The sequence below is a fragment of the Haliaeetus albicilla genome, chromosome 7 (assembly GCF_947461875.1).
Source record: "Haliaeetus albicilla chromosome 7, bHalAlb1.1, whole genome shotgun sequence".
Lineage (NCBI taxonomy): Eukaryota > Metazoa > Chordata > Aves > Accipitriformes > Accipitridae > Haliaeetus > Haliaeetus albicilla.
Window position 1 is genome coordinate 6975671 of NC_091489.1, and position 27775 is coordinate 7003445.

The 27775-nt window shown below is 39.2% G+C and overlaps 1 protein-coding gene and 1 gene segment (V, D, J or C); both read left to right on the top strand.

Annotated features, from left to right (window-relative positions):
* Positions 1–27775, top strand: part of LOC104314821 (M1-specific T cell receptor alpha chain-like) — a 104075-nt gene that overhangs the window by 28864 nt on the left and 47436 nt on the right. The window lies entirely within an intron of this gene.
* Positions 1358–9415, top strand: LOC104323788 (T cell receptor delta constant-like). The segment is given in 5 exon segments: positions 1358–1481; positions 6695–6979; positions 7604–7666; positions 8007–8126; positions 8757–9415. Coding segments are annotated over 4 exon segments (561 nt in total).

Genomic DNA, 27775 nt, shown 5'->3' on the forward strand with positions numbered 1-27775 from the left:
CCAATCCAAGTCCATGGCAAGGAGTAAACCTCCCTAGGTCACAGGTCCAGCTGTCAGAGGAGGCTTCTGTTCCTTGCAGCAGGGAGCCTTCCATTACTAACACTCACCACTTTTTCTGGTGCTCCTGCTCATGGTCAATGGGCTCAGACACCTTGTATGACAAAGATCCCAGCTCCTGATTTGCTATGACAGCACTGAATCTGTTCTGTGGTAGCAAATCTTCAGGGGAAGCAAGAGCCTTCCTCTTGGTGCCAGAAGTCACAAGCTCCCAGCCTTTGTCTTCATGAGAACCTCCATTTCCCATCCTGATGGGCATAGATTCAGCTTGCCTCTCCTTTGTTAGAAAAGGGAGGAGTGGGCTCTTGAAGCTGCAGAGTCTCAGGGACTGAGTCTGTCTCTTGCTGTCAAGGTCCAGATAGGGCTAATGATGCAGAAATTGATTATCATGAAGGATTTGATCAATCTGCAACAACTCTTTTACTCTTTAGTAGCCACTTCCATAGGTACAGTGCCTCTACCTAACAAAGAACAATCATTTTGCTTACTTTCTCATCTTACTTAAAACAGCATAAAGACTTTCTAAGGCACCAGATGACCCTCAGACACCAACTCTAAGAGCCCAGATGAGGCACATTCCTCATTCTCCTGAGCACTGAAACCAAATTCAAGGTGAAAAAGTAGACAGCTTCCTGCAGCCCAGAATAATTTTCATAAATGCTTTGAGATAGCACTAAAAGTACTGATATTTTTTTCCTGCTTTCTTTCCAGCTTAATTCCATGACACTTTTCAGAGGTGTGATGTAATCCCGAAGTTTTCACTTATAATTCAACCTTTTTGTTATTATTTTAGACTGTTCATTGAAAACCATATCATGTTTCTTCATGTGGTATGTTGGGTCAGAAACCACTGGAGAAATCATGTGACTGCCTGTATAAGCCAAAATTCTGTGTAGTGAAAAAGAAGGAAGAGACAGTTTTTGTAATGAAATATATCACTGTGGAGCTGACTGGAGGACCACAATGATATAAACAACATATGGCCCTGTACAAAAACCCAAAGAAGGAAAAAAGGCAATATATTTCAAGGAAGAAAGGAGATGGGTGGCTGAAATGATTAAGGAGATAAAGACAACATTATTTTTGTACTTCTATTTATCCTGGACATGTAGAGCTCACAAGGTTTCTAAAAGATGGAAGAAAGGGATAACTTGGGAATTCTGTACTCAGTCAAGCTATCTGAAATCATTGAACTATTCAATTATTGTTTTTCACTTTCCAGTTTTGGAAAACAATGTGGCTCTGGATACCCTCATGGAGTTGCACATGTGAATAATTAGGAAAAATATCTGGCTTTTCATCTCCGGTTTTTACAACCCTTTTGAATACCATGAGCAAAGAGTTACTTATTGGAATAAGTATTAACAGTGTGAGCACTGATAAGCTTGCATTTGGAAGTGGGACCACTCTCACAGTCGAACCAAGTAAGTACCATTATTTTATTTCTAAAACTTATGTTAAAATTAAGGTGGGGGAGGACAAAGTAATCTAATGGTTTGGGTTCACTGCAAGAATTTTCTGCTGCAATAATCCCTAGAGTGCACTCTCTCTGGCCAGGGTTTCAAGCTGAATCCTCAGCTTGTATCCACTTAGGAAGGCTTCACAGGAACAACTGGGCTACCTCTGTATATCACCATTATGCCATGATCCCCAAACACCTGGTGTGCACTACTTAAGTTTAGCACATTATAATTTATTCTCAGTCTGGTTAGCACGCTGGTCCAAATTTACTGTGAAGTGTCCTATCCTCCAGTGGCTTTTCACTGCCTCATTTTGAGCAGGAACATACATCTTAGTGAAGAGCTGACAGTGGAGAGAAGTTTTGTGACAGATCTTTAGCTCTCTGGTATGAGAAGTTAGTTTTTGACACTGGCGCCACACTCATAGTGTCACCAGGTAAATAATTCCACTGGCATGGAGACAGAGGAGGAAGGAGGTTAAATGTCCTTGGGCTTAAATTTTCACAACTGCATCATATCCAAGACCGCTTAAAATGAATGAAAACTGGCTACCAAGTTGCCTAGGCTTTGAAAATGCAGATATGGTGAGTAGGGATTATAACAAGCCTTAGTCCTTCCTATCTTTATTTGGAACTTCATGATGTACAAAAAAAAGGTCGCTGTCACCCCAAGCTTTTCTGTGGGAGTGTGAATGTTGGGGTAGCGGGGGAGTTTGTTAGGTTGATCTTTGTTATCCTAAACATCCAGGTGCATACCTTTAGAGTTGTTATGATGCTTTCAGAGGTCTGCATGTCTTTAAAGTGCTGAAAAAGTGTCCCATGTAATTTTACATACCTAAACCATCCTGCTCTCATTTCAGAAGGGCACGGGGCTCCCTTCAGTGCTGCCTAATATCTGTCCGGGTCTGTAGGATAACTTACATGGGAATAAATGTATATTTTGGAACAATTTAAGTCCAATTCCAATTCCAAAGGGGCAAAGGAATACAAATTTACCATTCTGAAGAAAGATCTGTTCTTTCCAACCAGCAAATCCTCAGTTGTAAATGTAGGACCAGAAGAGACTGCCGTATTCCATTATTTTAACATCAGTCTACATTGATTTGAAGATGATATTTGTCAAAAAAAAAAAAAAGAAGAGGTAAAATATCCCATAGAGAATAGTAGAATCTGGCAAGAAAAAAGCAACCAACAAAACACAGTCTAAGAGCTGGCAGGTGTAAGACTGAGCAATGGTATTGCCATTTCAGACCTTTACAGAAATGCTGGTATGATACTCTTGTTTCTCACATAAAGGGTTTTTTATGTCTTTTAAAAAAGTTTAGTTTGTTGGTTCTTTTGCTGACAAGAAAATACTTGTTTCTTCTCATCAGCTGAAGGTAGCATGTGGGCTTATTGACTGCAACAAGGTATTCTTGGTTTAAGGAAACTTTTACAGTACATTACTGAAATTTCTAAAACATCTTCCCTCAGTTTCCCACAACTTGGGTTAGAGAACAATTAATTTCACAAAAAAAAGGTATTAGCCTTGCCTTCTCCTCTACCCTGAAATGCTTTAAATCATTCTTTCCCTGCTTTTCCTGCCTATGTATCCTCTCTGATATCCTGATGCAAAAGTACATGAAACTTCAGTTGCATGAAGTTTCCATGCTGTTCAATGATTTGTCTTTTTCTAGCTAAGGATAGTATGACATTTTCAAAGCTGCACAAAGACTTTAGGATTATGTTTCACGGTAATAGGCTTTAAGCATCTAAATCAGGCAGTGTCTGTTGAAATAATAAGTTGAAGCCAAAATTGCCAGAAATTGAGCAACCTGACCCTTTTGTTGTTTGGATTTCTTTGGGAGATACTAATATGCATTTTAGGATGCTAAGAACAGACATACTTTATTACCCAAATCTTTTGAGAATCCCCAAGATGAAAATCACATAGAAAAATATGCATTAGCAGTCACTATAAGATATTCAAAGCATATTCTCTTGAGGGCTCAGTTAAAGACAGATAAGGGGTTTGGTTTGGTTTGGTTTATTCTAGATAAAACTTTCATTAAGAATACTAAGGCCTATAACATTATGGAATATATAGCTCTTCCCATGACTTTGTAAGATTAAAGGGAAAAGAAGCACAACTTTTTGTGCTAATAAAATGCCACTGCCAGAATGTAATATACAAATCCCTCTCAAAAGCAAGCAGTGGTAGAAATTCATGGCTGTATTTTTAGGTAATGCAAAATAGTGGGACTCAGTTGAGGCTTCTGGGGTCTGATAAAGAAATAATTCTTCTTTATTAACTACAGTTGCACTGTGTACATTTGTTCTTGCTGAAGATCTTACCCAGTGAGTTATGCCAGCGAAGCAGCTTGCTAGTATGCTGGCTGTTTGAAAATACTGGAGATCAGAAAACATGAAAAGCCTTTAAAGATCTTCTCAGATAACAATGAATGCACAGGACTAACAGGCTGTGGCAAAACCATGTTACAGCACCTGGAAAGGAAATGTATGTAGAAAGAATAGCAAAATGAGCCCTTTTTGATTTACATGTTTTAACTGTGTGTTACTGTTGGTTTTGTCTTTGGCAAGGGGACTCAACTGACTGTGGTGCCAAGTAGGTATTCTTTATGCATTAATCTTTTCTGAGTTGTTATTCCTTGGATTTTCACTTTTTCTCCTTTTCTTCCTCCTAAAATTCAGGCAGCCACTCCCCCATGCTTTAATGTCACTAATTAGACTTCAGGCTTTCTATGTATAACATTTTTATATGTAATTAGGCAATTTAAGTATAAAAACCATGCTGATCCCACTTCCCAGGAGTTGCCAAAGAATCTAGGCTCCACAAGGACAAGTCCTGTCTGCTATATGCTAAATTTCTTTGGGACCTAACATCTATCCACTTACTCAGGCATCTTAATAATTTTCATAGTAATTGCTAGGTTTTAGAGTCATGCTTGGACAGTCTAAAGGGAAATAAATTTTCTGTGGAGGTTGACATTTAAGTTTCTAAGACTGTCTATTCTGTCAGAGTTACAAAGACAGCACTGACAGGAGGGAAGTATAATGTACAAAAGCATTAAATAGAATCTTATGCAATATTTCTGTACTAGTTTAATGTCACTAAATTGTTCAGAGTTTGGGTTAAACTGAACAGGTCAAATGAAGTCAATGAATGTTTGATTCCTGTTTGGTATCTGTTTGCTGAAGGTGTTGACAACCATGGAGTTGTGCTTGTTTTATTAGTAGACCCAACCCATGAAGTTATGACAGAGTACTACTTGACTTCCACTTCAGTCCCTCAGTATTGGGGTATGGATGGTGGGGAAAGAGAGTAAAATCAGAGCCCCTTGATCAAACCTTGAAAAAATACCCTGTGATGAACAAAATGTTAGACCTGAGGGATCTCTTGACCAGACTGCAAGGCAGATGCCATGCAAAATTCAAAGCCTAATGCAGCTCTCTTTAGCAAAGAGACCCATCAGGATGCTCCTGTCAAATTGGACATGTAAATCTTTTTTGATATGTCTCATAGCATTTCGTAAGCTGAGCTCTTTTTGGCAAGGATGCATGCTAAATGATTCCCTTCAGTTTCATGTTTTTATGTTAATTCATGTTACTAATCTTGTCCTGATACTGGTATGTGGAATCACCCCAGTTTCTTCACCTATGACCTGAGGGCAAAGATATTTTATTTTTAAAGAAATCATGATATCATAATGATTTGTTGGCTACTAAATTATTTTGAGACCAACTGTTTCCTTGAAAGACATCCCCTTCAAGTTTAAGCAATCTTATTTCATTACTTGTAAGTCTTATAAGAAATTCACAAAGAGGGCTGCTGCTATACAGTTGAAATTCAGGCTTTTGCAGTTCTCAAGCCTTTGTCATTTATGTATGTTGCTTAGAATTGGGAATTCAACTCTGAAATTCTTTCAAAACTGAAAAAAAAATATAGCTAAAAGTTTCAGAGTAACTCTTCTGAAAGATGCATGAGAGAGCAAGGATCCCAAATCCTGTGAATACTTGTCAGCATCTTTTAGGTTCTTTCAAAACTCCAGTTCTAGGGCACGTTTTTCATGTGTCAATGTTTGTTGGTATATTAACACTGAAGGACTATCACTGAAGGTTATTACAGTAGTCGAGGGAAGATTGTGAGAAGAGTTGTCCATGGACATCAAAAGTTCATAGGCCTTGGGGTGTTCTTCCCTTCAAATCAGTTTATTATACAAATCCGGCATTATACTTCTAACTGCCTGGGGAGTTGTGGGACTAACAATATGGTACAGCACATGGATGAGAAAGGTCACAATTTTGGAATAGGCACAAGAATTTTTGTCGAACCAAGTACCAATGCTGTTCTCTTTTCATTGTCTCCAGACTGGGTTGGAAAGTCTTATACCATGTGCAATGACTAGTGGGGAAGACCTCCCTCACAATTTAAAGTTCTTGACCTTATCAGAAACTCCTGGAGAAGTGGAGATATGCAATTCATGGCCTTCTGATTGCTTCTCTCCTACTCTCCTATCTTAGAGACAAAAATTCATCTTACGTCTGAGCATTTGTTATTGAAAAGATCAACCTTGCCCTCACTCCAGCAGCAGTACTTAATTTCTGCAACTGATGTAATTTGTTGGAGTGACCTCGCACAACAGTGAAGCAACACTGTCTTCTCTTTGCCCTACCGTTCTTGCAATGGTTAGACCTTTTTAGCCACATCAGAAGAAGATTTGGGGGAGGGGAGGGAGAGTAAAGGAAAAACAGTTATTCCTTCATGCCTCATGAATATGTAAGACAGTCCTTGATAGAAGTGTTATTTTTAGGAATTAAATTGTTGAGAAAGCAGAATGATTTGACTTTTGGAGTGGCATACATAAAAGTTCTCCTCTCATTTGCAGGTCTCTTATTTACAAAATAAAGAACTCACATATAGGGACGAGCTTTGACAAAAGGAAACTTAGAATCCTGTGGAATTAAAGCACTTATAAAAAAATACTCTCATACACCCTTTCTGCCTTTGATCTGATCTTTTGGAAGCAGCAGTAAGAAATAATGACAAAAAAGGCAATTAGTCATTGATGATGCTAGGAATTAGTCACAGCTGGAGTATATATGAATTCCAGGTGACTTAGCACTCAGGCAAGCTTGCAATAAAATCAAATCATGCCCAAACAATGCTTTTTTTTACAGACATTCAAAAAAGTTCTAACCCACAAGTCATTGTGATGAAATCAAAGAATCTGGAAGGAGATGGCAGCTTTGGGAAAGCAGCTTGTTTGGCAAGGAATGTCAATACAAAGACCATCAGCTTGGAGATGCCCTCTAATGCGGTTGTATATGAACAGAGCACACCCATTTTGACATCAGTGGGGTTATATGATACTATTAAGGTGGTCAATGTGACAAAGGACACAGAGGTGACCTGCACGGCCCAATTCAACGGCATCACTACTACAGTCAACGCATCTTTGCCAGGTACAATTTTGTGGTACAACTGCAACTTATTTCTGGAGGCAGTGTCTTCTAGTGCTTGCTATTTCACCTGCTATTGAGCATTGCCTTGGGTAACCAGCAAAAATGGGAAAGACATCTGGTACTTAAGCAGGTAGAGCTGAAAGATGTTTAAAAGCATCTAAAATAAATAATCTTAACTGTTTAACAACTTGGAGTTACTTTTTTTGTGGGAAAAGACAACACAATCTTTTTTAAAATGCACATTTACCTATGGCTAAATACTTCACCACATAGCAGCAAATGTCTTAGAGCACAGCCTGAAATAGCCTTTCTAAAACCAACAAAAAGTTAAAGTGGTGGTGTGGTTGGTTTTTTTCCTAAACCACTTATATTTTGGGGGATTGTTTTTGTCATCATGAAGCTCATTCAAATAGCAAAAATGAAACAACTCAGTAATTCTTTTGTTTCCTGCAATTTCGTGGAGAAATCTTCTCCTCAAATTAATGTTAGAATTAGTGACCGGTTATCTGAGCCTCAGACCGTACTGCACACGTGTTCCTATGGCAAAGGTCATATGAACATTTTGTTTAATCACTTTTAAAATTTGGATATAGTTTATAATGCATTTGCTTTATCATGCTACAGAAAAGGAGCCTGAAGAACCAGTAACACGGAAGGTTTGCAACACCACAGACACCTCTGAACAAGGTTAGTTGCCTAAATAGATTATGAAGTTACATTACTGTGTTGGGGAGAAATGCATAGAAATGTGTTTTCTCAGGGGTAGAGGAATCAGAATACAACATATTCATCAAACACAGCCTGCTTTTTCAAGGTAGCTGGTTTAGTAACAGATAAGCAACAGGAAGCAAAATCCAAACTAGACAGATATTCTCCTTCCCTGTTGTTGCCATGTTTCCCTATCATCTTTTCCTTTGCTGTTGTTTCTTTCCCTGAAACTATTACCTGTGGTTTTTTCCGCTTTCTGCCAATATCACAATATCCAAATCTAGACCATGACCTCTGCCATCTTTTCTCTATCACTAAGCAGATACCAACGTGGAGAAAGCGAACATGTTGTCTATGGCTGTGTTGGGTTTGAGAGTCCTGCTGGCAAAAAGTATCGCCTTCAATACGCTCATGAGTATCAAGTTGTTTCTTTTCTGAGGTAAGGAAGCACATAGCTTGATGTGTAGCAATACTAGAAGCACATGCCAGGAAAGACTGCCTGTCTGTGTACTCCTCTAACTCCACAAGCAACGATACCTGTTCATTTGCTCCTGTTTCCTTTAAATAACTCTTGCAGGTTTCTGGGGAAAAAAATGCCAACCACAAAAAACCCCCAAACAAACCAACCCCAAAAAACAACTAAAAAACCGCCCTCCCTCCCTCCCAAGTCACAAAGAAAACAGCCCCTTTCTCTATCCAAAGCTCAGTTCTTGGTGGCTGGTCCCTAGATTTTCTTTGCAGGAAACTTGCTTTGCCAGAGCAACTCAGGGATTACCAGAAGTGCCTAAGAGATATCTCATTGACTATTTCAAGTAGCAGAGCACAAAGCCTAGAGAAAAATCAAGACAAATAAGGAGTCAAAAGCAAGGCTCCCAAAACACAAACATGTGAAGTAGTGGGAGAAAAGAGAGGAGGGGGGAGGATTTTTAAATTAAGTTATCCAAAGAGGCACAAAAGATAGTCCAGCCTAAGTTTTGTGAGTCTACCTGTCTTGACCTGACATCTATCAAACAGTGGCACGTAGGCCCAGTTGCATTAAATATAGTTTAAAACACATTTGCTCTTCCAGGCAGTGGGGAAGCAAGACAACAGCGATCTGAAGAACAGCAGGAGAGAGCGTGTACCAGCAGCACAATGGGTTGAACAGCCGATGTCATATCTGCTGACAGTAACCATCCAGAATATAACACAGCACCTTCCCCTTAAGACGTTTTATATTGTTGAATCCTGCCTAGCTAGTTTATTTGAAGAGTTGTAACTTCTTTTGCTATTTCTTTTTCTCTGTGAATGGAGGAGACTGTATTTTTCCTCATAAGAGGAAAAGTAGAGATTAATCTCCCCACTCTTCTAGCCTTTGCATAGAAGCATCCAACCTGCTTCAGCAGTCTTGAAAAATCCAGTCCTCACTGTAGATATATGACCTGTTTAGAACACCTTTTACAGGCATGTTGCATTACTGTCTGGATTGATGTACTACTGCTGAGACACTTCAGGCACCATAGATGCTATTTATAGCTTTAATGTTTTTTTTAGATAGCTTTAATAACAATAATTTTCTATTGTAGATGAGAAGACCTATGTTAGATCTGAAATGATTCAATTCAACCAGATAATGTTCAACCATAAAAACATTTCTTTGTTAAACCTGTATTTCTTCTGCAAAGCGTATGGCACATGCATTTTAGATTACTGCAGTAGTGACCAAAATAAAGTTTTACTAAGTCAAAATGCTGTGGTTTGTTCTGTTTTTTAATTCTGAATTTGAGGTAGAGATTGCTGAAATCCAACTGTCCTAATGACCAGTGAGATTAGAAATACAGCTTTGATAACCTAGATTTCCTGTTGGCTGAATTTGTCTTTTCTAGACTTTGTACAGAGAAGTGGAGATTCTCTCTGGCACATTAAAAAGCTTCAGTAGAGCCATGAATTTTAGACTTAGGGGATTTGAATGAGGTCTGGTCTTTCAGATCACTTTGAAGAGACCCCAGCAAGAGATGTTGCATCATAGCAAAAAAAGACACGTCTAAGGAGAAATCAGTTAAGAGACAGCTTGATATGAACATGAGGAAGGAAAATACACATATCAGAAGAGAAGAAAACATTCTGGTTTTTTCCACTCGTTGATTCTAGGAAGAGACCAACAGGAAATAATATATAGGGGTTTGATGGAGCGATAGTTTCCATAGCAACTTGGTTATTAGTCAAAAAGATCCCAACACACACATTCCCCAACTCATTTTTCTCTCACAAGCAACAGGCAGGATGCTGTGGTCAACATTTATGACTAAGCTACACCATGCAAAATTACCCCCCCCTTGTTTTGAAAAACAAATTAACCACATCCTGAAGGGGAAATAAGGTTTTTCACATACTGAGTGAGTTACTGTTGGCTTCAAGATAGCCTCTGCAGAGTGCATAGTAAGGTCTGTTTAATTAAGGTTTGTCAGGTTAGTCCCTCAGACCTTGCAGACACCTAGAGGAAGACCCTCACCCTATGCAGAAGGTAAGTGAAATTTGTATGGCAAATCCAAAACAGCAAAATGCTTACTTAGTGCATTCTACCACCGTAATGTAAATCGGGGGAGCTGTTCACTAGTATTTTTATCCTGCTTTTCTGATGACACCCTGAAACTTTTTATCTTGCACTCTACACCTTTTCCCAAGCTCTTAGGCAAGACTCAGACTGGGAGTACCATTTCTGTGTCTCTGTGCAAATCAAGGAATGACATTTTCCTGAGTAGTTCTTGGTTGTGCCTGAGGGCTTTGGCAGAATTAAAATCCTGCAACACTGCACAAGCAAAAAGAATGATCTACAGATGTGTGACTACTGAGGGATAGCATTGACTCACACAGAAATTTATCAGCCAGATAAAGACAACAGTCTGTATTGTTTCAAACACCCATCCACATTGGCACAGGACACCAGAGCCCTCATTTCCATCACAAAGAGATTCATGACCTGAGTGATACCTCCATGGTCAGGTTTTTCAGACCTCCCTGTGCACCACTGGGAAACCGGTTAGTGCACGAACATCTATGCCCTCGCTAATCCCCTAAAATGTCAGTCACCCAAGTCTCTGTTATCAAGGTCTTAGTCAAAAAAAGAGAAACTTGTGTCTTTGAGAAGGTGGTTCAAAGTCGTCAGCTCTGTGGATCATGAGAAGCAGGGAATACCCATCCATGAGTCTCTTGTGACAGTCTGTCATTCGCCCACATTGAGCAGAATTAGTCCCCATTGGAGTGGGCTAGCCTGGTGGCCAGGCCTGTGGCTCCCCTAAGACTTTATTTCAGCTCAGAGTACATGAAATAAGAGGGCCGTGTCACAGCTGGCCAAAATAATGTTTCTGAGACACGATGCCAAGGATGGATACTGAAGACAGCCCAGGCATCCTCATACTGTAGCCAAAGCGGGTGCAGTCTGTTTTTCTCACTTTATCTGGAGAAAACTATCTGGTTGGCTGTGGCTGGCCTTCTGGAAGGAAAGGATTAGCTTCCTGTGGCAAGAAGCAACCTATGCTGGCTTAGACTAACTGGTGATGAGAGGAAGAGGGAACAAACTGCATTAATACACACCCTGGGGAGAAGAGACGTATCTGTACCCAGTGAAGATCCAGCTGGAAGAAGCAGGTACATGTGCAGACACACAACCCCTTTCCAGCTCTTAAACTTCTAGACAGACTGTGCTGGATTTTTTATTTGAACAATTTCCCCTGTCAGGATCTGTCTAGGTCTCATTATTTTAGTTTGAGTTAGGAAAGGGCCTGTAGCCCCTCTGTCCTATTTTCTGTCATTGTGACTTTCTGATTGCCTCCCACTATCAGTGGCTTTTCACTTTACAGTTGCAAATCTGTAATTTTCAGCCAATGCAGAACATGCATCTTAAGAAAACAGGAGGATGTCATTGTTGGCAGAAGAAAATCCGTAACAGGGAGCTTTTGTACAGCCCAATAGTAAGATTGTGTTGGTGCGGCTAATTCCACAGAAGAGGCCAGAGTCTGCAGCTCTCCTAGCTGATATGAGCTAAGGGAAAGTTTTTGTAGAGAAATTGTGCTCCACAGTAAAATATCCTCTATTAAAATTAGCACCTTGGGATTTAAAGCTATCCCTAACTAGGAAAAAATACATTGTCCTGTAAGAGATCCAATGATACCAGAATAATTGAGGATGGTGATAAGCAGAACTCATTAGTACAAAACATTTTAATAGTACTATCAATATTCTCCTACAGATTTAATTGTGTCCATATTTGATTGTGTTCAGATGGCCTTTGAATGTCTCCAGGGGTGAAGTCACTATCCCTGGAGATATTCAAAAGCCATCTGGACATGGGCCTTGGCAAACAGCTCTAGATAGTCCTGCTTGAGCAGGGGAGGCGAAATGACCTCCAGAGGTCTTGTCCAACCTCAGTCATCCTGTATTTCTGTGATGTCTTTGTCATATACAGAACGTTTGCCTAGAAATTTCAAAGAAGAAAGCCCAGGTTGGGAGTGTAATTATCCAGATAGGAAAAATCAATTGAGCATTAACAGTGCAATTCAGTAAGGAAAAAAACCAGCCTACCTTGTCTTATAGCTGTAGATAGAGTGGTCAGGAGCACTAACACAGACGAATAAATCACAAGAAGATAAGTAAGTAATGAGATATTTAACAAAAGACAAAAATGCAGTATGGGACTTGAGAAGACAGTGATAGCAGTAACACTTGGTACAAGGGCTTGAATACTTTTCTTTACCATCTTTCACAATGAGAGGTGGAGAAGAACTGAACCTCAGTTTGAATAATTGCTGGTGTGAGGCAGGCTGTAGAGAGTTGAAGCCCACAGTTCGTGAGCCAAGTCTGTTCCAAGCAAGCCCAAGGGAGATGTTGCAAACAGCCAGCAGAAACTCAGCTAATGTGGCAATTCAAGCTTACAGAGCCTGAACGCAATCTGAAATTTCTTGAAGACAATGTCAGGCGAGTGATGTTTTATTAGACAGACAAATAGGTGGGGTGCCTTTGAAGCATACAAAAATATTCAGGCTTCAAGGTCTTTTGACATGATTACAAAAAGCAGTACTGCTACTACTACATCAAAGGCACTGTATTACACCGTATCACCTCTGTTACCCATCAATTTCATTTTCTCATGGATGTGCATATGGGAAAACAAGATCTGTCCAGTTTAGGGCTAGTAGTTATTCAAAGGTATAAATGAACATTTTTATAGCACAGAAAATTATTCTAAAATTACTAATAATGACTGTGGTTTGACCTTTCCATCCTGTCCATTTGACTACACCATTTTTGTCTAAGGGAGTATTCTTCAAACTTAAGTCTGCCCTAGGGTTGAGAAACTGCTCCCCACACTGTTGTTGTTTTCAGAATAAGAACAACCTCCAACATTCACCCAAAGTAGAAGCTTTCTCTTAAGTCCCTCCAAACAGTATTCTCTCTCCACCCAGTGTCAGAGCCTGGAAACAGCTGATGTGAACACTTGTCTCCATATGCAAGTGTGTTTATCCCATCTGCAGAGTCTGTGGACTTCTATATTTCTTTCCTTGATGTTAATACTCATGGCTCTTCACAATGATGCATTCCTCTCCATTCTCAGTTCTGGTCCTAAGGATCTATCAAGCAGGTCTGGATCATGCTAAGCCACACAACAAATGTACCTGCCTGAGGGGGGTAGGAAATGTTCCTTTTAGTAGGAAAAGGTCATGCATGTGTCAGACTAGGGGTCTGAATGCCTTGAAGTTGTTAATTGTGAGTATCTCCTCACCTCTTCTGTGCAACTGCTGCTTTGTTGTGGTTTTTTTTGTTTGTTTGTTTGCTTGTTTAAGTTTCTGATTCACACCCTTTCTCCTTTTAATGCAGACCTAAGAAACTCAAGTCATAAAAGAAGATGTTCATCTAGTACATGCCAGCCAACAGCATGTCCATAACCCCTAAAGCTATAACTGAAGTCTACTAGAAGTTATAGACATTTATTGTAGTGAAAATTACAAAGTTCATGGCTTCCTAGATAAGTTTAAAAGTACTTGGGAAGCATCCCATTAATATGTCCTCAAAAATGATCACCCAAGCAATGAGAATCAACAAGGCAAGTCCTTCACTAGTGAAATTCTGCATGATTTGTTCATAATGGCTGCTCAAAGGTGTCTTCCCTCCTTCCCTGCTGTGTGTCAGCATGGGATTTTTACTTCCCCTCCCTGTTACATTGCTTTATGAAGCCTTCTGCCTGCCACCTGCAGAACAAGTTGCAGTTTTTCTTCTCTAGCAAAAGGTAGGCAAAAGTCTGATGTTCATGTGCTTATTATTCTTATCCAAAGCAAGCTGGTTGCCTGTGCTTGTGCTTCTGCTTCTGCCTCCTACTTTCCAATACCAAGATGCAGGATGGCACTTTTAGAAAAGAGCTGAAATTTCAGCATAGACGGTCCCCAGGAGTCCAAACCAGATGCAAAGGGAAGATATAACAGGTGAGTGACAGCATCTCTGGGGGACTGTGCTCTTTTAGCATTGCAGCTGGCGCTGCAGGACTGCCACAGATGTCTAGAGTGACACGGAAGACATACGGTGCCTGTATCTAGTTTGGCATCTTGGAAGGACTCACCTGAAGAAGAGTATTCTTTCTTCTATGTACCTTAGTGATCCTAGAGGTTCATCCATATGACGTGAAAAGGAGTGAAGAGCTTAAAATGCCCTTGAGGTCTGGTGTAATAGGGCACCTAAATTTCTTGGTAGCTTTTAAGTTCAAGATCCTTTGCATCCTCAGAGATTCCAGCATCAGAATCAGTGCAAAAACTTTTGAGAATATTTGGCCCAACATGTTGAATAATTCAGCTCTTTTCTCCAAAGAACTCTAAGAAGTAAGTCAGGTGGTTCAAGGGGAAGAGCATATAATGCACCATTCCCTACTAAGTATGTGGAAGAATATATGGCTTTTTTTGCTAACAAAGTTTTATTGCTTTGGTTTTCCTGAGTATTTCTAAGTCTTCCTACATCTGCTGCAATACAACCCCATTTTGTATAAAGACCTTAAGGAACCAATTTCACCATCAGCACTTTTATTTACGCAAAATGGCAATGTTTACAATGCTTAATAAAATTATTTCATATGACAGCTTTCTGTAAATTTAAGCCATTTAGTTGCATGTTTCAAATTGTTGTATAAGCTTGTATGTTTTATTATATTTCAAGGACTTTCATTTTTGTCTAGGCATCATCATGGTCATTTCTCTGTTAGATTTATTTTAACTGTAGAGTAACTTCTATAGCCTAGCTGTTCAGAAATCTACTTTGTTTTTCTGTGGAAGAGTTCATTAAAATTATGATGATGTCTAGATTTCAAGTGAAAATCTAAACTACTTAACTAACTCCTGAAAATCTCTTCACCTGGATGCTACTTAAAGATAGTATCATGTTTTAGATCAGATGAGCTGGTTTACACTCCTTTCCCAAGAGTACTTCAAGTACTGTTCAATTCTGTCAGCATTAGGAAATTTTAGAATTGTGATTCTGCTTGATATAATTTTATGGCTGTTCTGCTCTATTGTATTTTCTTTTTTTGCATTGTTTTCTTATTTTAAGTTAGTGAGATACATATGATATGCTTAGCCATTGTTTTACACATTGGTAGTCCTTAGCTCACATCCTGGGTCAGTGAGCTTTCAGTTCTTTTGTCTTATCCCAGTTTAAGTCTGCAATTCTGCTATTGAACCTCATGGGCATTCTCTGGCAAAAGTTGACAGATCATTGTATGCAAAAGTAACATCTTCACCTTTTTATTGGGGATCTGCTGCTCGTCATTTTGATAGATTCTCCTCCAAGTTGCAAATGCTTCTAAGAAGTCAGTTATCTTTAACTGCATGCTACAGGCAGATGGGAATGCAGAAAAGTTCGCAGAGCCCAATATGACTCAGAAGGTGCAACATCTGCATTTCTACTGACTAGTGATACCTGCAATCATTCAGATACAAGAGCTTCACTCATCACTGATAGAAAGCAGATCTCTGCCTCATAAAAGTAAGGTGTTTCTTGCCACGTATTTTTGCAGGCCCTTCTGGTTTTACAGCGGGTGGAACTGCTATAGCAACCAGGAACTTTGAGACTTGACTGTCAAAAGAGTCTGTCTCCAAACAGCTTCTCAGCCCTTTTGCTGCCAGCAGATCATAGCACAGTATGTTCTGTGGCTCCTCATTATAAAAGCACACATGCCACCCACAATGTGAACTTAAATAAAACCTTTTAAGTACTTTCAGGCAAATGTTCACCTGCAGCACATCAAGTTTAATCTTATTTCCCCTTGGTGAGCCTCACGGGTAGAGTATGCTAACACCTGTGTATTGCTTCTCGCTGAGCAAGTTAAAACCGTGATAGCTCTCTCCTGTGGCAGAGAACGTTAAAAGCACCCTAAAAGAAAAAACACCTTTCCAAAAGGTTAAATGGAAAAGCATCACGAAGAACAAGGAAAACTGAATAGCAGGGAGAATATTTTGCATTTTCTTTCATATTTTTATTTATATAGGAAGAGGAGTGTTTATGCTTCCAGCCTATACATTTCTTGCTTCTGCAGAAATGTATGGGAACACCAAGCAAAATTAAATATTTCTAACATTTCAGTGCCCAGCCTCCCACAAGACACAAAGGATGGCAAAGCTTCATAGCCAGAAAGGCTCTGGCAGCACAAGGCAGGACTCCCAGTCTCATTCCTTTAGTGTTTTGGCTTTCTCAGGGCCAATAAGAATGTCACAGAAAGGGAGAAGTTCAGGGACAATATCAACATCTCTGTATGCAGACTGCCAGAGAAAAGTGCTTAGACCAGCCTCAAATGACACACAGGATTTTGTATCCTCTGGCAAATTGTTACAACACAAACAAATACTTACTCCAGCCATACGTTAAAAAAAAAGGAACACCTATCCACCCCTTTCCAACTCAGCCCCATGAACATGCACTTATCAAAGCTTCAGTCTTACCCTTGCAGAAAACCTTGTTTCTTACTTTTTTTCATGTGACTCCCCACTGTCTTCTAGGGCTAGAATACTTCCTCACCATCAAGTCTTTAAGCTGCTTTTGCAGACAGCACATCAAACTGACTTGGGGTTTATTTAGTACTTTCTTGCCAAAGGAGAGCAGGGAAGTTTGCTGTAAGTTGCTCTTAAAATGGGTCTGGATGTAACGTGGCTAATGATGCTTATTTCTTATTATTGTAAAACCCAGCTGGTAAGAGCTATGTCTGTGATTATTATTGCATGTGCTTGTATACTCTTGTGCAAGGATTGCATTTGAAATGAAGAGCATACATATACTTAAAAGGATACTCAAAGCAAAACCCAAAATGTCTAGGAGTTTTAACTTGGTAGAAGTAATTAAAATATATGAAATGAGGTGAAAAAATTCCCCCCCCCCTTCTTTTTTATCCAACTCCATCTGTATATTCTTTTCAGTTTAAACTTTATAATTCATATGGTAAAACAGGCTTTATTTAACTTTCTGGTCATATAAACTTTGATAGATTTTTTTTAAAGAGGATAAACTGATTGTTTTCTTGTTATTACTTTAAACAATACCAAACTGCATGAGAATGGTAAATATTAAATAACTTTACAGCTGAATCCTTGTGTTGTCTTATACAGCATTAAAAATAGAGTATAATAAAGATATTCCTGCATTCTGCTGGCCATAATCTGACCTGTCTGTTCTGTTTCCCAAAATACTAGAGTTCCTGATAAAATTAGATATATTGATGTAAACTGAATTTCTTTCCTTGATCTCTCCTGCTACCTGCTGGTCAAAGTGTTTATTGTGCTCACAACATTTAATGAAATCCAGTAAATAGGTCAAATGGAAAAAAAAAAAACCAAACACCCAAATCCCATAACAAGTGTTGTCACTGCACATGCCACAAATTAAACTTCTTTGCTCTTCATTTGCATTCTTGCCTTGCCAGCAGGTGCAGATGAAAACCCTTGCTATGTGATACAGAGGCTTTAGAAAGTACAGTGGCAGAAATGCACAGGTGAAAGAAGATGAATAGCTGAACTGAGATTCAAAGAAGCTTCATTCAAAGATAGAAGCTAAAACAGTTATACAGTTGTAAGTAATTTGTAACAGAGGAAATGGAGTAGAATATGGGAAATGCAGCACTACTTTTGAAATTCATTAGTATTTCTAAGGGAGCTTTAAACTGTAAGTTATTCAGGAAACTCAGTGGTCAGAATGTCCTACACGGGAGATGTCTTGCTGGGATTAAGGGATGCATCTGTGCCCTGAAAACCTGTTATGTCCAGAGCAGGCTAGGGTCTGCCAAAGGTATGGATGTCTTGCTAAACAAGGAAGAAGTCTGAAACAGCAAGGAATGAAGTACCAACTTTCTGGTTTCAGGCAATGAAGAGGCTGATAAGAAGATGGATGAATATAAGTGCCAAAGTGTCTGGTGCCCTGTGATAAAGAAATTGTGGGGCAAGTTGTTGCAGCTAAGAAGGCTGCAGATGAGATGCACCCAGGAGCTGTGGTCTTCTGGTGAGACTTTCTACTGCTTTGAATTGTGAGGTTTTCTGCAGAGGGATTTCTTACTGTGGAAGGACTAAGGCATGTCAGTTCCGTCAGGTTCTGCCTATGGACCTGGCTGTTTCTGGAAACAGGTAAGTCTGCTGTTGGCCAGGAATTTTGCATGCCACAAACCTGTGTATATAATACTTCTTTAATTTCATTGAACTGGGAATTCAGGGGGCCATACATTGGAATCCTTCTCTTCATTAAGTGTATTGCAGTCACAATAATGACTATACTGATGGGTGTGCTCTTGAACAGATGTGATTGGGTTTAGTGATACAGTCAATCAAGGGGAGGGTGGCTGTTAAATGACTGGCCTTAGAGATGGTCACTTGCTATATGACTTATCCTTTGGTGTCCACTATGTGTGAAAGACGAGACAGAAATTAAATTCCTTAAAACTTCTTATGTACCCAAATGCTGCAGGGTCTTGGAGGAGGATGGAATGACTTAAACAGAAAGACAGAATTTGTCTGTTCTTGTTTTTAATTCTGTTCCATTTATATATTTTACAGTAGCATCAGTGGGAGAGTTTCCATTCATTGAACAAATTTGCGTATTTGGAATTCTGGGTGCAATGCTTAAAACTGTTGAGTGATTGATCTGCTGCTTTTCATCTTATAATGAACTGAGCAGTTTTTCCTCCCCACACCTCAGCCAGCTTTTAGTTGAAAGTCTTTGACTTTAGCAGGGATTGCAAATACAAAGCAGCTTGCAAAGTTAACGATTTTGTATATAAATCATTTTTGCATGGGCAGACACAAAGATTTCCCACCATTAAATTTATAGTTTGAACAATAGTAATTGCTTCCTCCCTCCCTTACTTCCTCCCTCCCTCCCTTTCTCCCTTCTTTACTTCTTTCCCTCTTTCCTTTCCTTTCCATTGTACAGTACTTTTGGAACCTGGGTATTGTGGTTTAATCCCAGCCCACGACTAAACACCACACAGCTGCTCACTCACTCCACCACCCACCCCCAGCAGGATTGTGGAGAGAATCAGAAAAAAAAAGTAAACCTCGTAGGTTGAGATAAAGACAGTTTAATAGCTAAAGCAAAAGCCATGCACGCAAGCAAAGCAAAACAGGAATTCATTCACTACTTCCCATGGGCAGGCAGGTGTTCAGCCATCTCCAGGAAAGCAGGGCTCCATCACGTGTAACGGTTACTTGGGAAGACAAACGCCATCACCCCAAACATCCCCCCTTCCTTCTTCTTCCCCCCCAGATTTCTATGCTGAGCATGATGCCAGATGGTCTGGACTATCCCTTGGGTCAGTTGGGGTCAGCTGTCCCAGCTGTGTCCCCTCTCAACTCCTTGTGCCCCCCCAGCCTGCTCACTGGTGGGGTGGGGTGAGAAGCAGAAAAGCCCTTGGCTCTGTGTAAGCACTGCTCAGCAGTAACCAAAACATCCCTGTGTTATCAACACTGTTCCCCGCACAAATCCAAACTATAGCCCCATACTAGCTACTGTGAAGAAAATTAACTCTATCCCAGCCAAAACCAGCACAGTGGGAATGGCACTTAAAGAAAAATTCCAAATGCAAGTTGTGCTATGGCTGACTTACAGATAAAAATTGATCTGGACGTGGTAAGAAGGGATTTTTTTTGTGAACTGGTGTTACACTCTGATACTAGGAGCTGAAAGGGAACTTGCTGCTGCACAGGAACCACATATACTTTTCAGTTCAGCCACTATAACTCTGAGTAAAAATATCCCTGCTGTGCTTGCTACCCAAGAAAATATCTGATCAGCTGCTGGTTTTTTATTCTTTCATTTTCTGCAAGTAAATGTGCTTGAGACTGCTTGACTGGAGTGGACCTGATTGGCTAAGCTATTCTGGAGCAGATGTCCAGATATTTTTTCAGCTGATCCTAATATCCATTCGAAATATTTTTCTTCTCTGTAGGATGTGAGACAGAAAGAAAGATTGCATTCAGGAGAAAAGTAAAAGTTTTAGAATAAATGTTCTTTTTTTCTCTAAAGAAAATCTGCACATATTCCATTATTTTAGAAGAGTTACTGGAAATTATTTGTTTCATCACAATTATGTCAGTTACATTTTCTCAGCAAAAAAAGGTATGGCTGGTTTTTGAGATGCTGTTCATTTTAATTGATTTTTCATGGCTTTAAAATCCCTACATATAATTGTCAAGTTGCTTTAAAATAAAAGTTATCAATACTTCTATGTGATAAGGAATAGTTAAAATTCATAATGTACAATGAAAACATCTTAAATTTCAGGAGAGGATGGAAGTCATGTTTTTGTAAAGGGCTGTGCTGCTGTGGACGTGATGACTGAGACATTCAAATTTGTGAGTGAAATACGTCTAACAGTGCATTCAGGTAAGCTGCTCATTTTTATCTAGAGAAATACGAAGATGGTATTTCTAAGTGCCTTGCTCCCATTTAAAATTCCCAAACATGAAAAAATTGACAGGAGCACAAATCGCTTCCCTGCCAACTATAATAGCCAGTTTTGTGAAATAAAAGGAAGATAATCAGTAAAATTCTGCTTATAGTAGAATCTTTTTCAAAGCTATTGTCTAGTATAGCGATGAAGCATCTTCCCAGAGGTGACATTCTGAACAGAAAGTGCAGCCAGGTAAGAAAGATTGGAAAAAACCACTGCAAATAGGTGGATATGAGCAAAATAGATCATATTATTCCCTGTGCATTTAAATGAACTTAAGTTAAAATAAAATTAAATTAGCCAGCTGTGTGTATTATTTTTCAAGGCCAGTACCAACTGAGATCCTTGCTACTAAATCATGTGTTATCAGTTTGATGTCACTCTGTAAATTCAGGCCTGCTTTCTGACTGGACAAACTGATTGTGACTGCCAGTTCAGTCCTACAGGAGAGTGGGTTTGAAAGCTACTGCCTGCTTATAGACAGAAACATGGTGTAGGATGATTTGTCCTCTGGGGAAGGAGTTGAAGCTATATTTGAGAAAGGAAAAATTAGTATTAAAATCCTACAATGCTTCTTTTCTGTATATCAGCAATTTGAAAAAACTAGAAAGAAATGAGACTGTAAGTACTCAAATGCCAACAAAATAAATGCTACACTAATGTTGTAAGAGAAGTGACTGATTTGGGGGAGCAAATAAAAGGAGCTCACAGGGAAGATGTCTAGAGGGCTTATGTTAGCTTTTCCTTAGCAACACAAAGAGGTTATTACCTATTTTTTTCAGTAGAAAATCACAATGAGTTAGAAAGATTATTGACTGCTGGGAAATGGCCTTTACTTGCAATTCACAACCCTAGCTGCTTGAAAGCTTTGCACTTAACTTTGAGCAAGGTCAAAGAACAGAAATTTGCCCTCACTGCTCTATCATGCGATGAGTCCACCTGCCTAAATTAATTATTCATGAGTTAAGCAGAATTAGATTGAGAGCCGAATCTCGAGAAACTATAGTTAGAGAAGTGTACCCAGTCAAGAAGAATGACTCCAGTGAACCAAATAAGGCTCATCCTCCTAGCTGAAAACTGCACTCAATAGTTCTGTGATTGGACACAGTCCCAGTAACTTAATGTAAAGTTCTCAGCTACCACATAGTGCTGGTGTAGCCAGCTCAAAGCGAGTCTTTCAGAAGGGGATATGTCTGAAAGTCAGTGCAAGTAGGTCTGAAAGCAGAAATGGTTATCTGGGCAAATGTATGCAATATCTCAAAGTAGATTATTTTAGAGATCTCTCTGCACTGTAATACTAGCCTTCAAGCAATTTGGAGGATGCCATTAGAAACCACAAAATGCAAGTGAAGTGGTGCCCAGTAACAGGACCAGAGGCAATGGGCATAAACTGAAACAGAGGAGGCTCCATCTGAACATCAGGAAACACTTTATCACTGTGAGTGTGACCAAACACTGGCACAGGCTGCCCAGAGAGGTTGTAGAGTCTCCCTTGTTGGAGACATTAAAAAGCTGTCTGGATGTGCTCCTGGGCAACCAGCTCTAGGTGGCCCTGCTTGAGCAGAGGGGTTGGATTAGATGAATTCCTGAGGTCCCTTCCAACCTCAACCATTCTGTGATTGTGTGGCTGCATGTGGTCTCATCTCCTTTCTGAAAGAGATGGTAATGTAGCCTGAATTTTTTAACCTTAGTCTGTAAGTTGAAACAGACTTTCCGTTGGAAAGGCTTTGCTCAGGTGCTGCAGCTCTGGGTTCAAAAACATTAAAAAGAAATTGCATTGTAATATTAATTGGAAAGATCAGCTTAACAAATGGGATATGTTATTTTGTATGGACACAACACATTTTATGGTTGACAAAAGGAAGGTGCAAAGAGGAGGACTAAAAGGAAAAACAAATTTTTTGCAATGGCTGAAAAACAGTGAAGAAAAAGAATTCATGTCTGGGACTGAAACAACACTGAAACTGGCACTAAGTGGTTCATTTTCAACCACAAAAGATGGTAAAAAAAGATAACTACAGTGGGGACAAACATTACCCTTGTAGGGTGTTATAAGTTCTTGTAAAGCTGTTAGCTAGTGTGTGAACAACGATAACTGGAAAATAACACTTGGGACTGGAACTAGACTGAAAGTAAATCCTGGTAAGAACAGAAGATAGAGGGGCAGAGGTGGATGTGAAAGGCCATTCTAACAGTTAAAAAGTGAGGTCTTGAAAAGAATGAGACTGGGGGTACAAGGTCTTTCCCTCAGCAATATCTTACCTATTTTAGAATAGATCAAACTCCTTGGGTCAACACCTAATAGAGACAATATGTTACTGACAACAGTATGAAGGCTGTGTGCTTACTTTACACAGCACCTGGCTTTAAGAGCATGGTCAGTTATTGTAATTAAACCCTGTAAGGGCACGATTCTTTAGAACCAATGCAGATTTGCTTCAGCTTCTCTGTTCTACAGATAAAGAAAAAAGCTGTAGAAAGGAACCGTAACAAGATTTTGTAACCGTTTCCTTTCACTTCTGTGACCTTGTCTAGTGTGTAGGAGAGCTGAATTCCCTATTCAGGGATGGGACAGGTTTGAATAAATCCTGCTGTTTACCTAGGGTCAGCTGTTCTGAATTCATGATGCAGGGGGGAAACCCCATTGTAATGGGGATCATACAACTGTCCATATAGCAGGAGTGGACCTGTGATAAATGACGGCATCTGTGTCTGCAGAAAAGGGGCTTCATTCTATAGGGTGGAGAGGCCATGTGCAGAATCTGGCTTGGAGATTAACCAGTCTTGAACCTAAGCCATTTAATTAGAATTATTATTAAAACACAGCTGCATAGGAAAGAAAAAAAATGTACACCAAACGTTGGTCAGAGAGTAATGTTTTCAAGATATTAAGCTAAAGTACTTACTGTAGGATTGCAGTAAGCCTCTGGTGGTTCTGAAGATGCTTTAGCAAAGTTAATGAGGTTTGGAAATAGATTTATAGTATCCCACAACTAACAAAAGAGAATTTTAAACCACTTCCTGGAACCTTCTTTAGAATTGAATAGTTAAAATAATGTATCAGGTGCAAACTGGCTGTTTTGTAAATATTCTCATGGTGGCATAGCATTGAACAGTTCATATCAAGACACATATTTGGAAGTGGATATATTTGCATATGCTTTCAAGTAAGTCCAAATGGGAGAAAACATCTCTACAAAATCTATTGCTTTACAGCTAAACTAGACAAACAGGATCGATTCAGTACTTCTTCTCAGTAATTCAGCAGCTCTGATCCTGTATCCTGTTAATTCAAAGTGAACACTTAAAGCTGCTTTTAACATCCTTTAGTGTTTTAATTCTCAACATCACTATAGCAGATCATACAGCTCTGTAGGGTGCCCATCATAGTAGAAAATTGTGTGGTTTTGTAGTTTTAGAGTGAAGGTCTAATAGAGAATTCTAAGAAAGAAAGTGACGGGGGCAGAAGCATTTAGTTGGCTCAAAGAACTTTTCTAGATTGAGATCTTGGAAGTAATACTCTGAATTTGCCTTAAAGAACACAGCATGTTTTGCACCAGGCTGAAACATGTAATTATCCTTGCTTAAGTTGTGAGAACTCAGCAAGTTTAAAGGTCAGGTTTTTGTAAATCTTCTTAGGTTTTTGTAAAGTTTCTTACAGTTGTGATATATTGGTTTTAAGAAAATAATCTTTGGTCACAGAACAGCTTAACAATAAATTCAAGTAATTCTGAAGAACCTGATCATTCCAGAGTAACTACTGAGCAGCAGTACAATGTTGCCTGGAATTGGGTGGCTTCCACAGGTTTTATATCTGAGTTCTGAGTGGCATTTTGAGGTGGTTTGGTAATAACTTCCATTGCAGTGGGAATGCTGGAAGTGGCAATGCACTTAGCTTTGGGACAAGGACTCTCCTGAAGGTAAATCCAAGTGAGTATAATGGAAGAAAAAGAAGAAAACCCCCACATGTTAGAATAAAGAATTATCTGAATATATTCCACTACTATGTTTGCATGCAAGTTTTCAGGCTTACTGATGTGTAGGTAGTCATGTGCAGACAAGAAAGAGATAATACTGAATTTTGGGGCTGCAAAGCCAGTTTCTAGGAATCTCTGTGTATCTGTTGGAATGAAAATAGAGGCAGAAAGTGAGACTGAGTTGCTCTGTAGAGTGTCTGTCTATAATTTTAGTTATAAAGGAAGATTATGGAAGTGTTTGTTATTCTGCCCGCCCCCCCCCCCCCCCCTCAAAACTGGGGATGTGAGAACAGAGGCAAATTCATATCTTAGAAAGGGATAAATCCTTAAGGCTTGGTCATCATTTTGGTGCTGTTCATGGGCTGAGGGGCATTAGAAAAAAACAAACAAAAAAACAGCCCAAGTGAAGAAATATCATTGTTGTGTTTAGACTCTACTGGATGAGGAGTTTAGTTTTGATGTGAGGTCCCTCAAAGTTGCAGGCTGGTGTAAGCTGGGACAAGATAAGAACTAACTGAGATGGATGAAGTACTACAGAAAAACTTCCACTCCTGTCTTGCTTTTTCTTATACATCTTCATGGTTATACTTAATTATTCTGACTTCTACAGTTGCTGTTATCATAGAAGGATGTAACTACAACCTCCTCTGTGATAGATATGAGCTGGGCTGATGAGATAGAATCCCACAGCAGTGGGATTCACAGTAGTGAATTGTCACGAGAATTTTTACTAGGGTTTTGATATAGGAAGCCTGAGAAAAAAACACCCCAGAAGACCTATGCATACACATCAAAGTTAAAAAACTCCTTTGAGTCAAAAGCTACTGCCAGCATTTTTGGTAAAGCTCTTTGTCACAGTGAAACTCCATAGGTACCTATGAAAAACTGACTTTTGGAAGGGGGACAAAGCTGGCTGTTCATCCAAGTAAGTGCCAGAAATAAACATCTCAAAAACTGAGCTTGATGATGCTATGATGAGCTTTGGCATTTAGGGATTTAAAGTAATTTCTTCTCCTAATGATAAACTTTCCAACTATCTGTGTTTCCACAGTTAGTGGATGTGTCACATTTCAGATAAAGAATAAGCGAATGTTCTTCTTGAAATTGTCAGACTTGTGAATCCAGGTTTATGCCCTTTAATACAAAGCATTCAAGGTCAAATCTGCTAGCCCAAGGTGATTTGCTTCTATCTTCATCAGTGTTTTTTGAGGTGGTTTTTCAGAGTTAATATCTTCAAGATGAGAACTGTGCTTGAAAAATACCTGTGTTTTCTCTGCTGATTATAGAAGGACACTAGGACATCTGTACTAAGTTTAGATAACTCACATCTAGGAGTGTAGGATATGTTTCTGGTCTGTCTCAAGACATCTAATTTCCTTGAACATGTAGTCCAGAGTGTCAGTTTGTTGGTTGTTTTTTTTTCTTTTTTTTCTAGTTTTACAGTTAGAAATTGAAAGACCATTTAATAAGTAGGGAGAAAGTCTGTCATGGATCAAAACTTTCCATGGCCAGGATTTTGTAAAGCTCTGCTGTGGTGTAAGTTTGGAGGTGGCAATGAAGAGCTTAAATCTGGAAGAGGAATGCACCTAAAAGTAAAGCCATGTAAGCCTAAAATAAATGTGAAAGGCTTTAGAAAGCAAGTGCCTGTGTTTCTGAGGATTGCATGCATACAGGTGTGGGCCATAGATGTTCAATACTAGTTCCCCATAGAGTTTAACTGATGATTTGGGTCATTGTCTTGTTCTGAGTTTCCAGAATGGAAACAGGGAATGACATGTGAGTACTTACATTTCAATATTCTAAGAAATTTGCCTTTTAATTTACATACAACTTAGGTTTTAAAAGCACTGGAATATCAAATGTTGTTAAGAATTTATGAATGTCCTTGCCTGGGGCCCCTTATCAATGAAATCTATTGATGAAAAACATTTTTTACTGTCTTTAGCTTCCAACAATTATTTATCTCAGTGTTTTGGCAACCAGCTTTTTTAGTGTTCAGAAAATATCAGTATGCATGGATTTTTGTTCCAAGGCAGACAACCAGATCTTTGACAGGAGCAGGCAAGAACTTAGTGTTTTCTAGAAGTACCTACCTGCCTTTATTTCCAGATGACTTACAAAAGTCAGACCAAAACAAGCAGGTTTCATCTAACTTATAGTATGTCAATACTTTGGATGAGATTAATCCTGCCTGTGTGATTGGATATGACACAATCCTTAAACATAAGTAGAAGCAATCTACCGCAGCATGTTTTGGCAATGTTCACAGGGAGCAACTACCTCTGGATTTTAAGCCAGAGCTGATCATATGTTTGCCAGCAAATGAAGTACTAGTAGAAACTAAGTTCATTAAAGCTTTAGTTACTGCATATACCATTGTTCTGAGTTCTCCCTGCAACTGGTAATTCACCTTCAGGAATGGAAATAAACTGATGGTAAAAACAGGTATTTTTTCGCAGTGAAGAATTGCCTTGTAAATGTTTTTATGGTTGAAAGCAGATGTATAGATAAGATGGAGTGATAATTAGTCCTTGGTGAAAGAAACCCGTTTCCAATTGAAAGTGGAAAGGAAAGAAAGGGACACATAGAATTATATATAACAGGTTGTGGGTAATGTCTTTAGTTAAGCCATGAGTCTCATCCAGTAATAAACTACAGATATCATAATTTAATACTCCCAATTGCATTTAGTTAACTTCTCTTCTAGGAGAGGAGTTAAGAAGGCAAATATATTTCTCTGGATGGTTTTTGTAAAGCACTTCCTGGCTGTGTGAATACAGGAAACTTTGGGAAAGTAATATTTGGACAAGGAACAAGAATTGTTGTAGTACCAAGTAAGTGAGAAGTGAATAATATCATATATAAACACTAACAGCCTTACTTCCATTTCCAAGGTTCAGCTTCTCATATCAACCTAATTTTGCCAATTACACCTCCACGTGCTTTTTTTAAGCATTTAATTTGTTTGAAGGTTTAGGAAATCTTGTTTCTGTTCTGGTGAGTATCCATAAGACTGAAAAACTTTTCAATATTGCTTATTTCAATATTTCTTATGTTAACCCCATGGCCTTCCCAAATGTGCCCTGTTACAAGGGCAATGTTGTGGAATGCTTCAGGCAAATCTTTTTTATTCTTTTGAAATTAATATGTTGGCACAATAATGGTTGC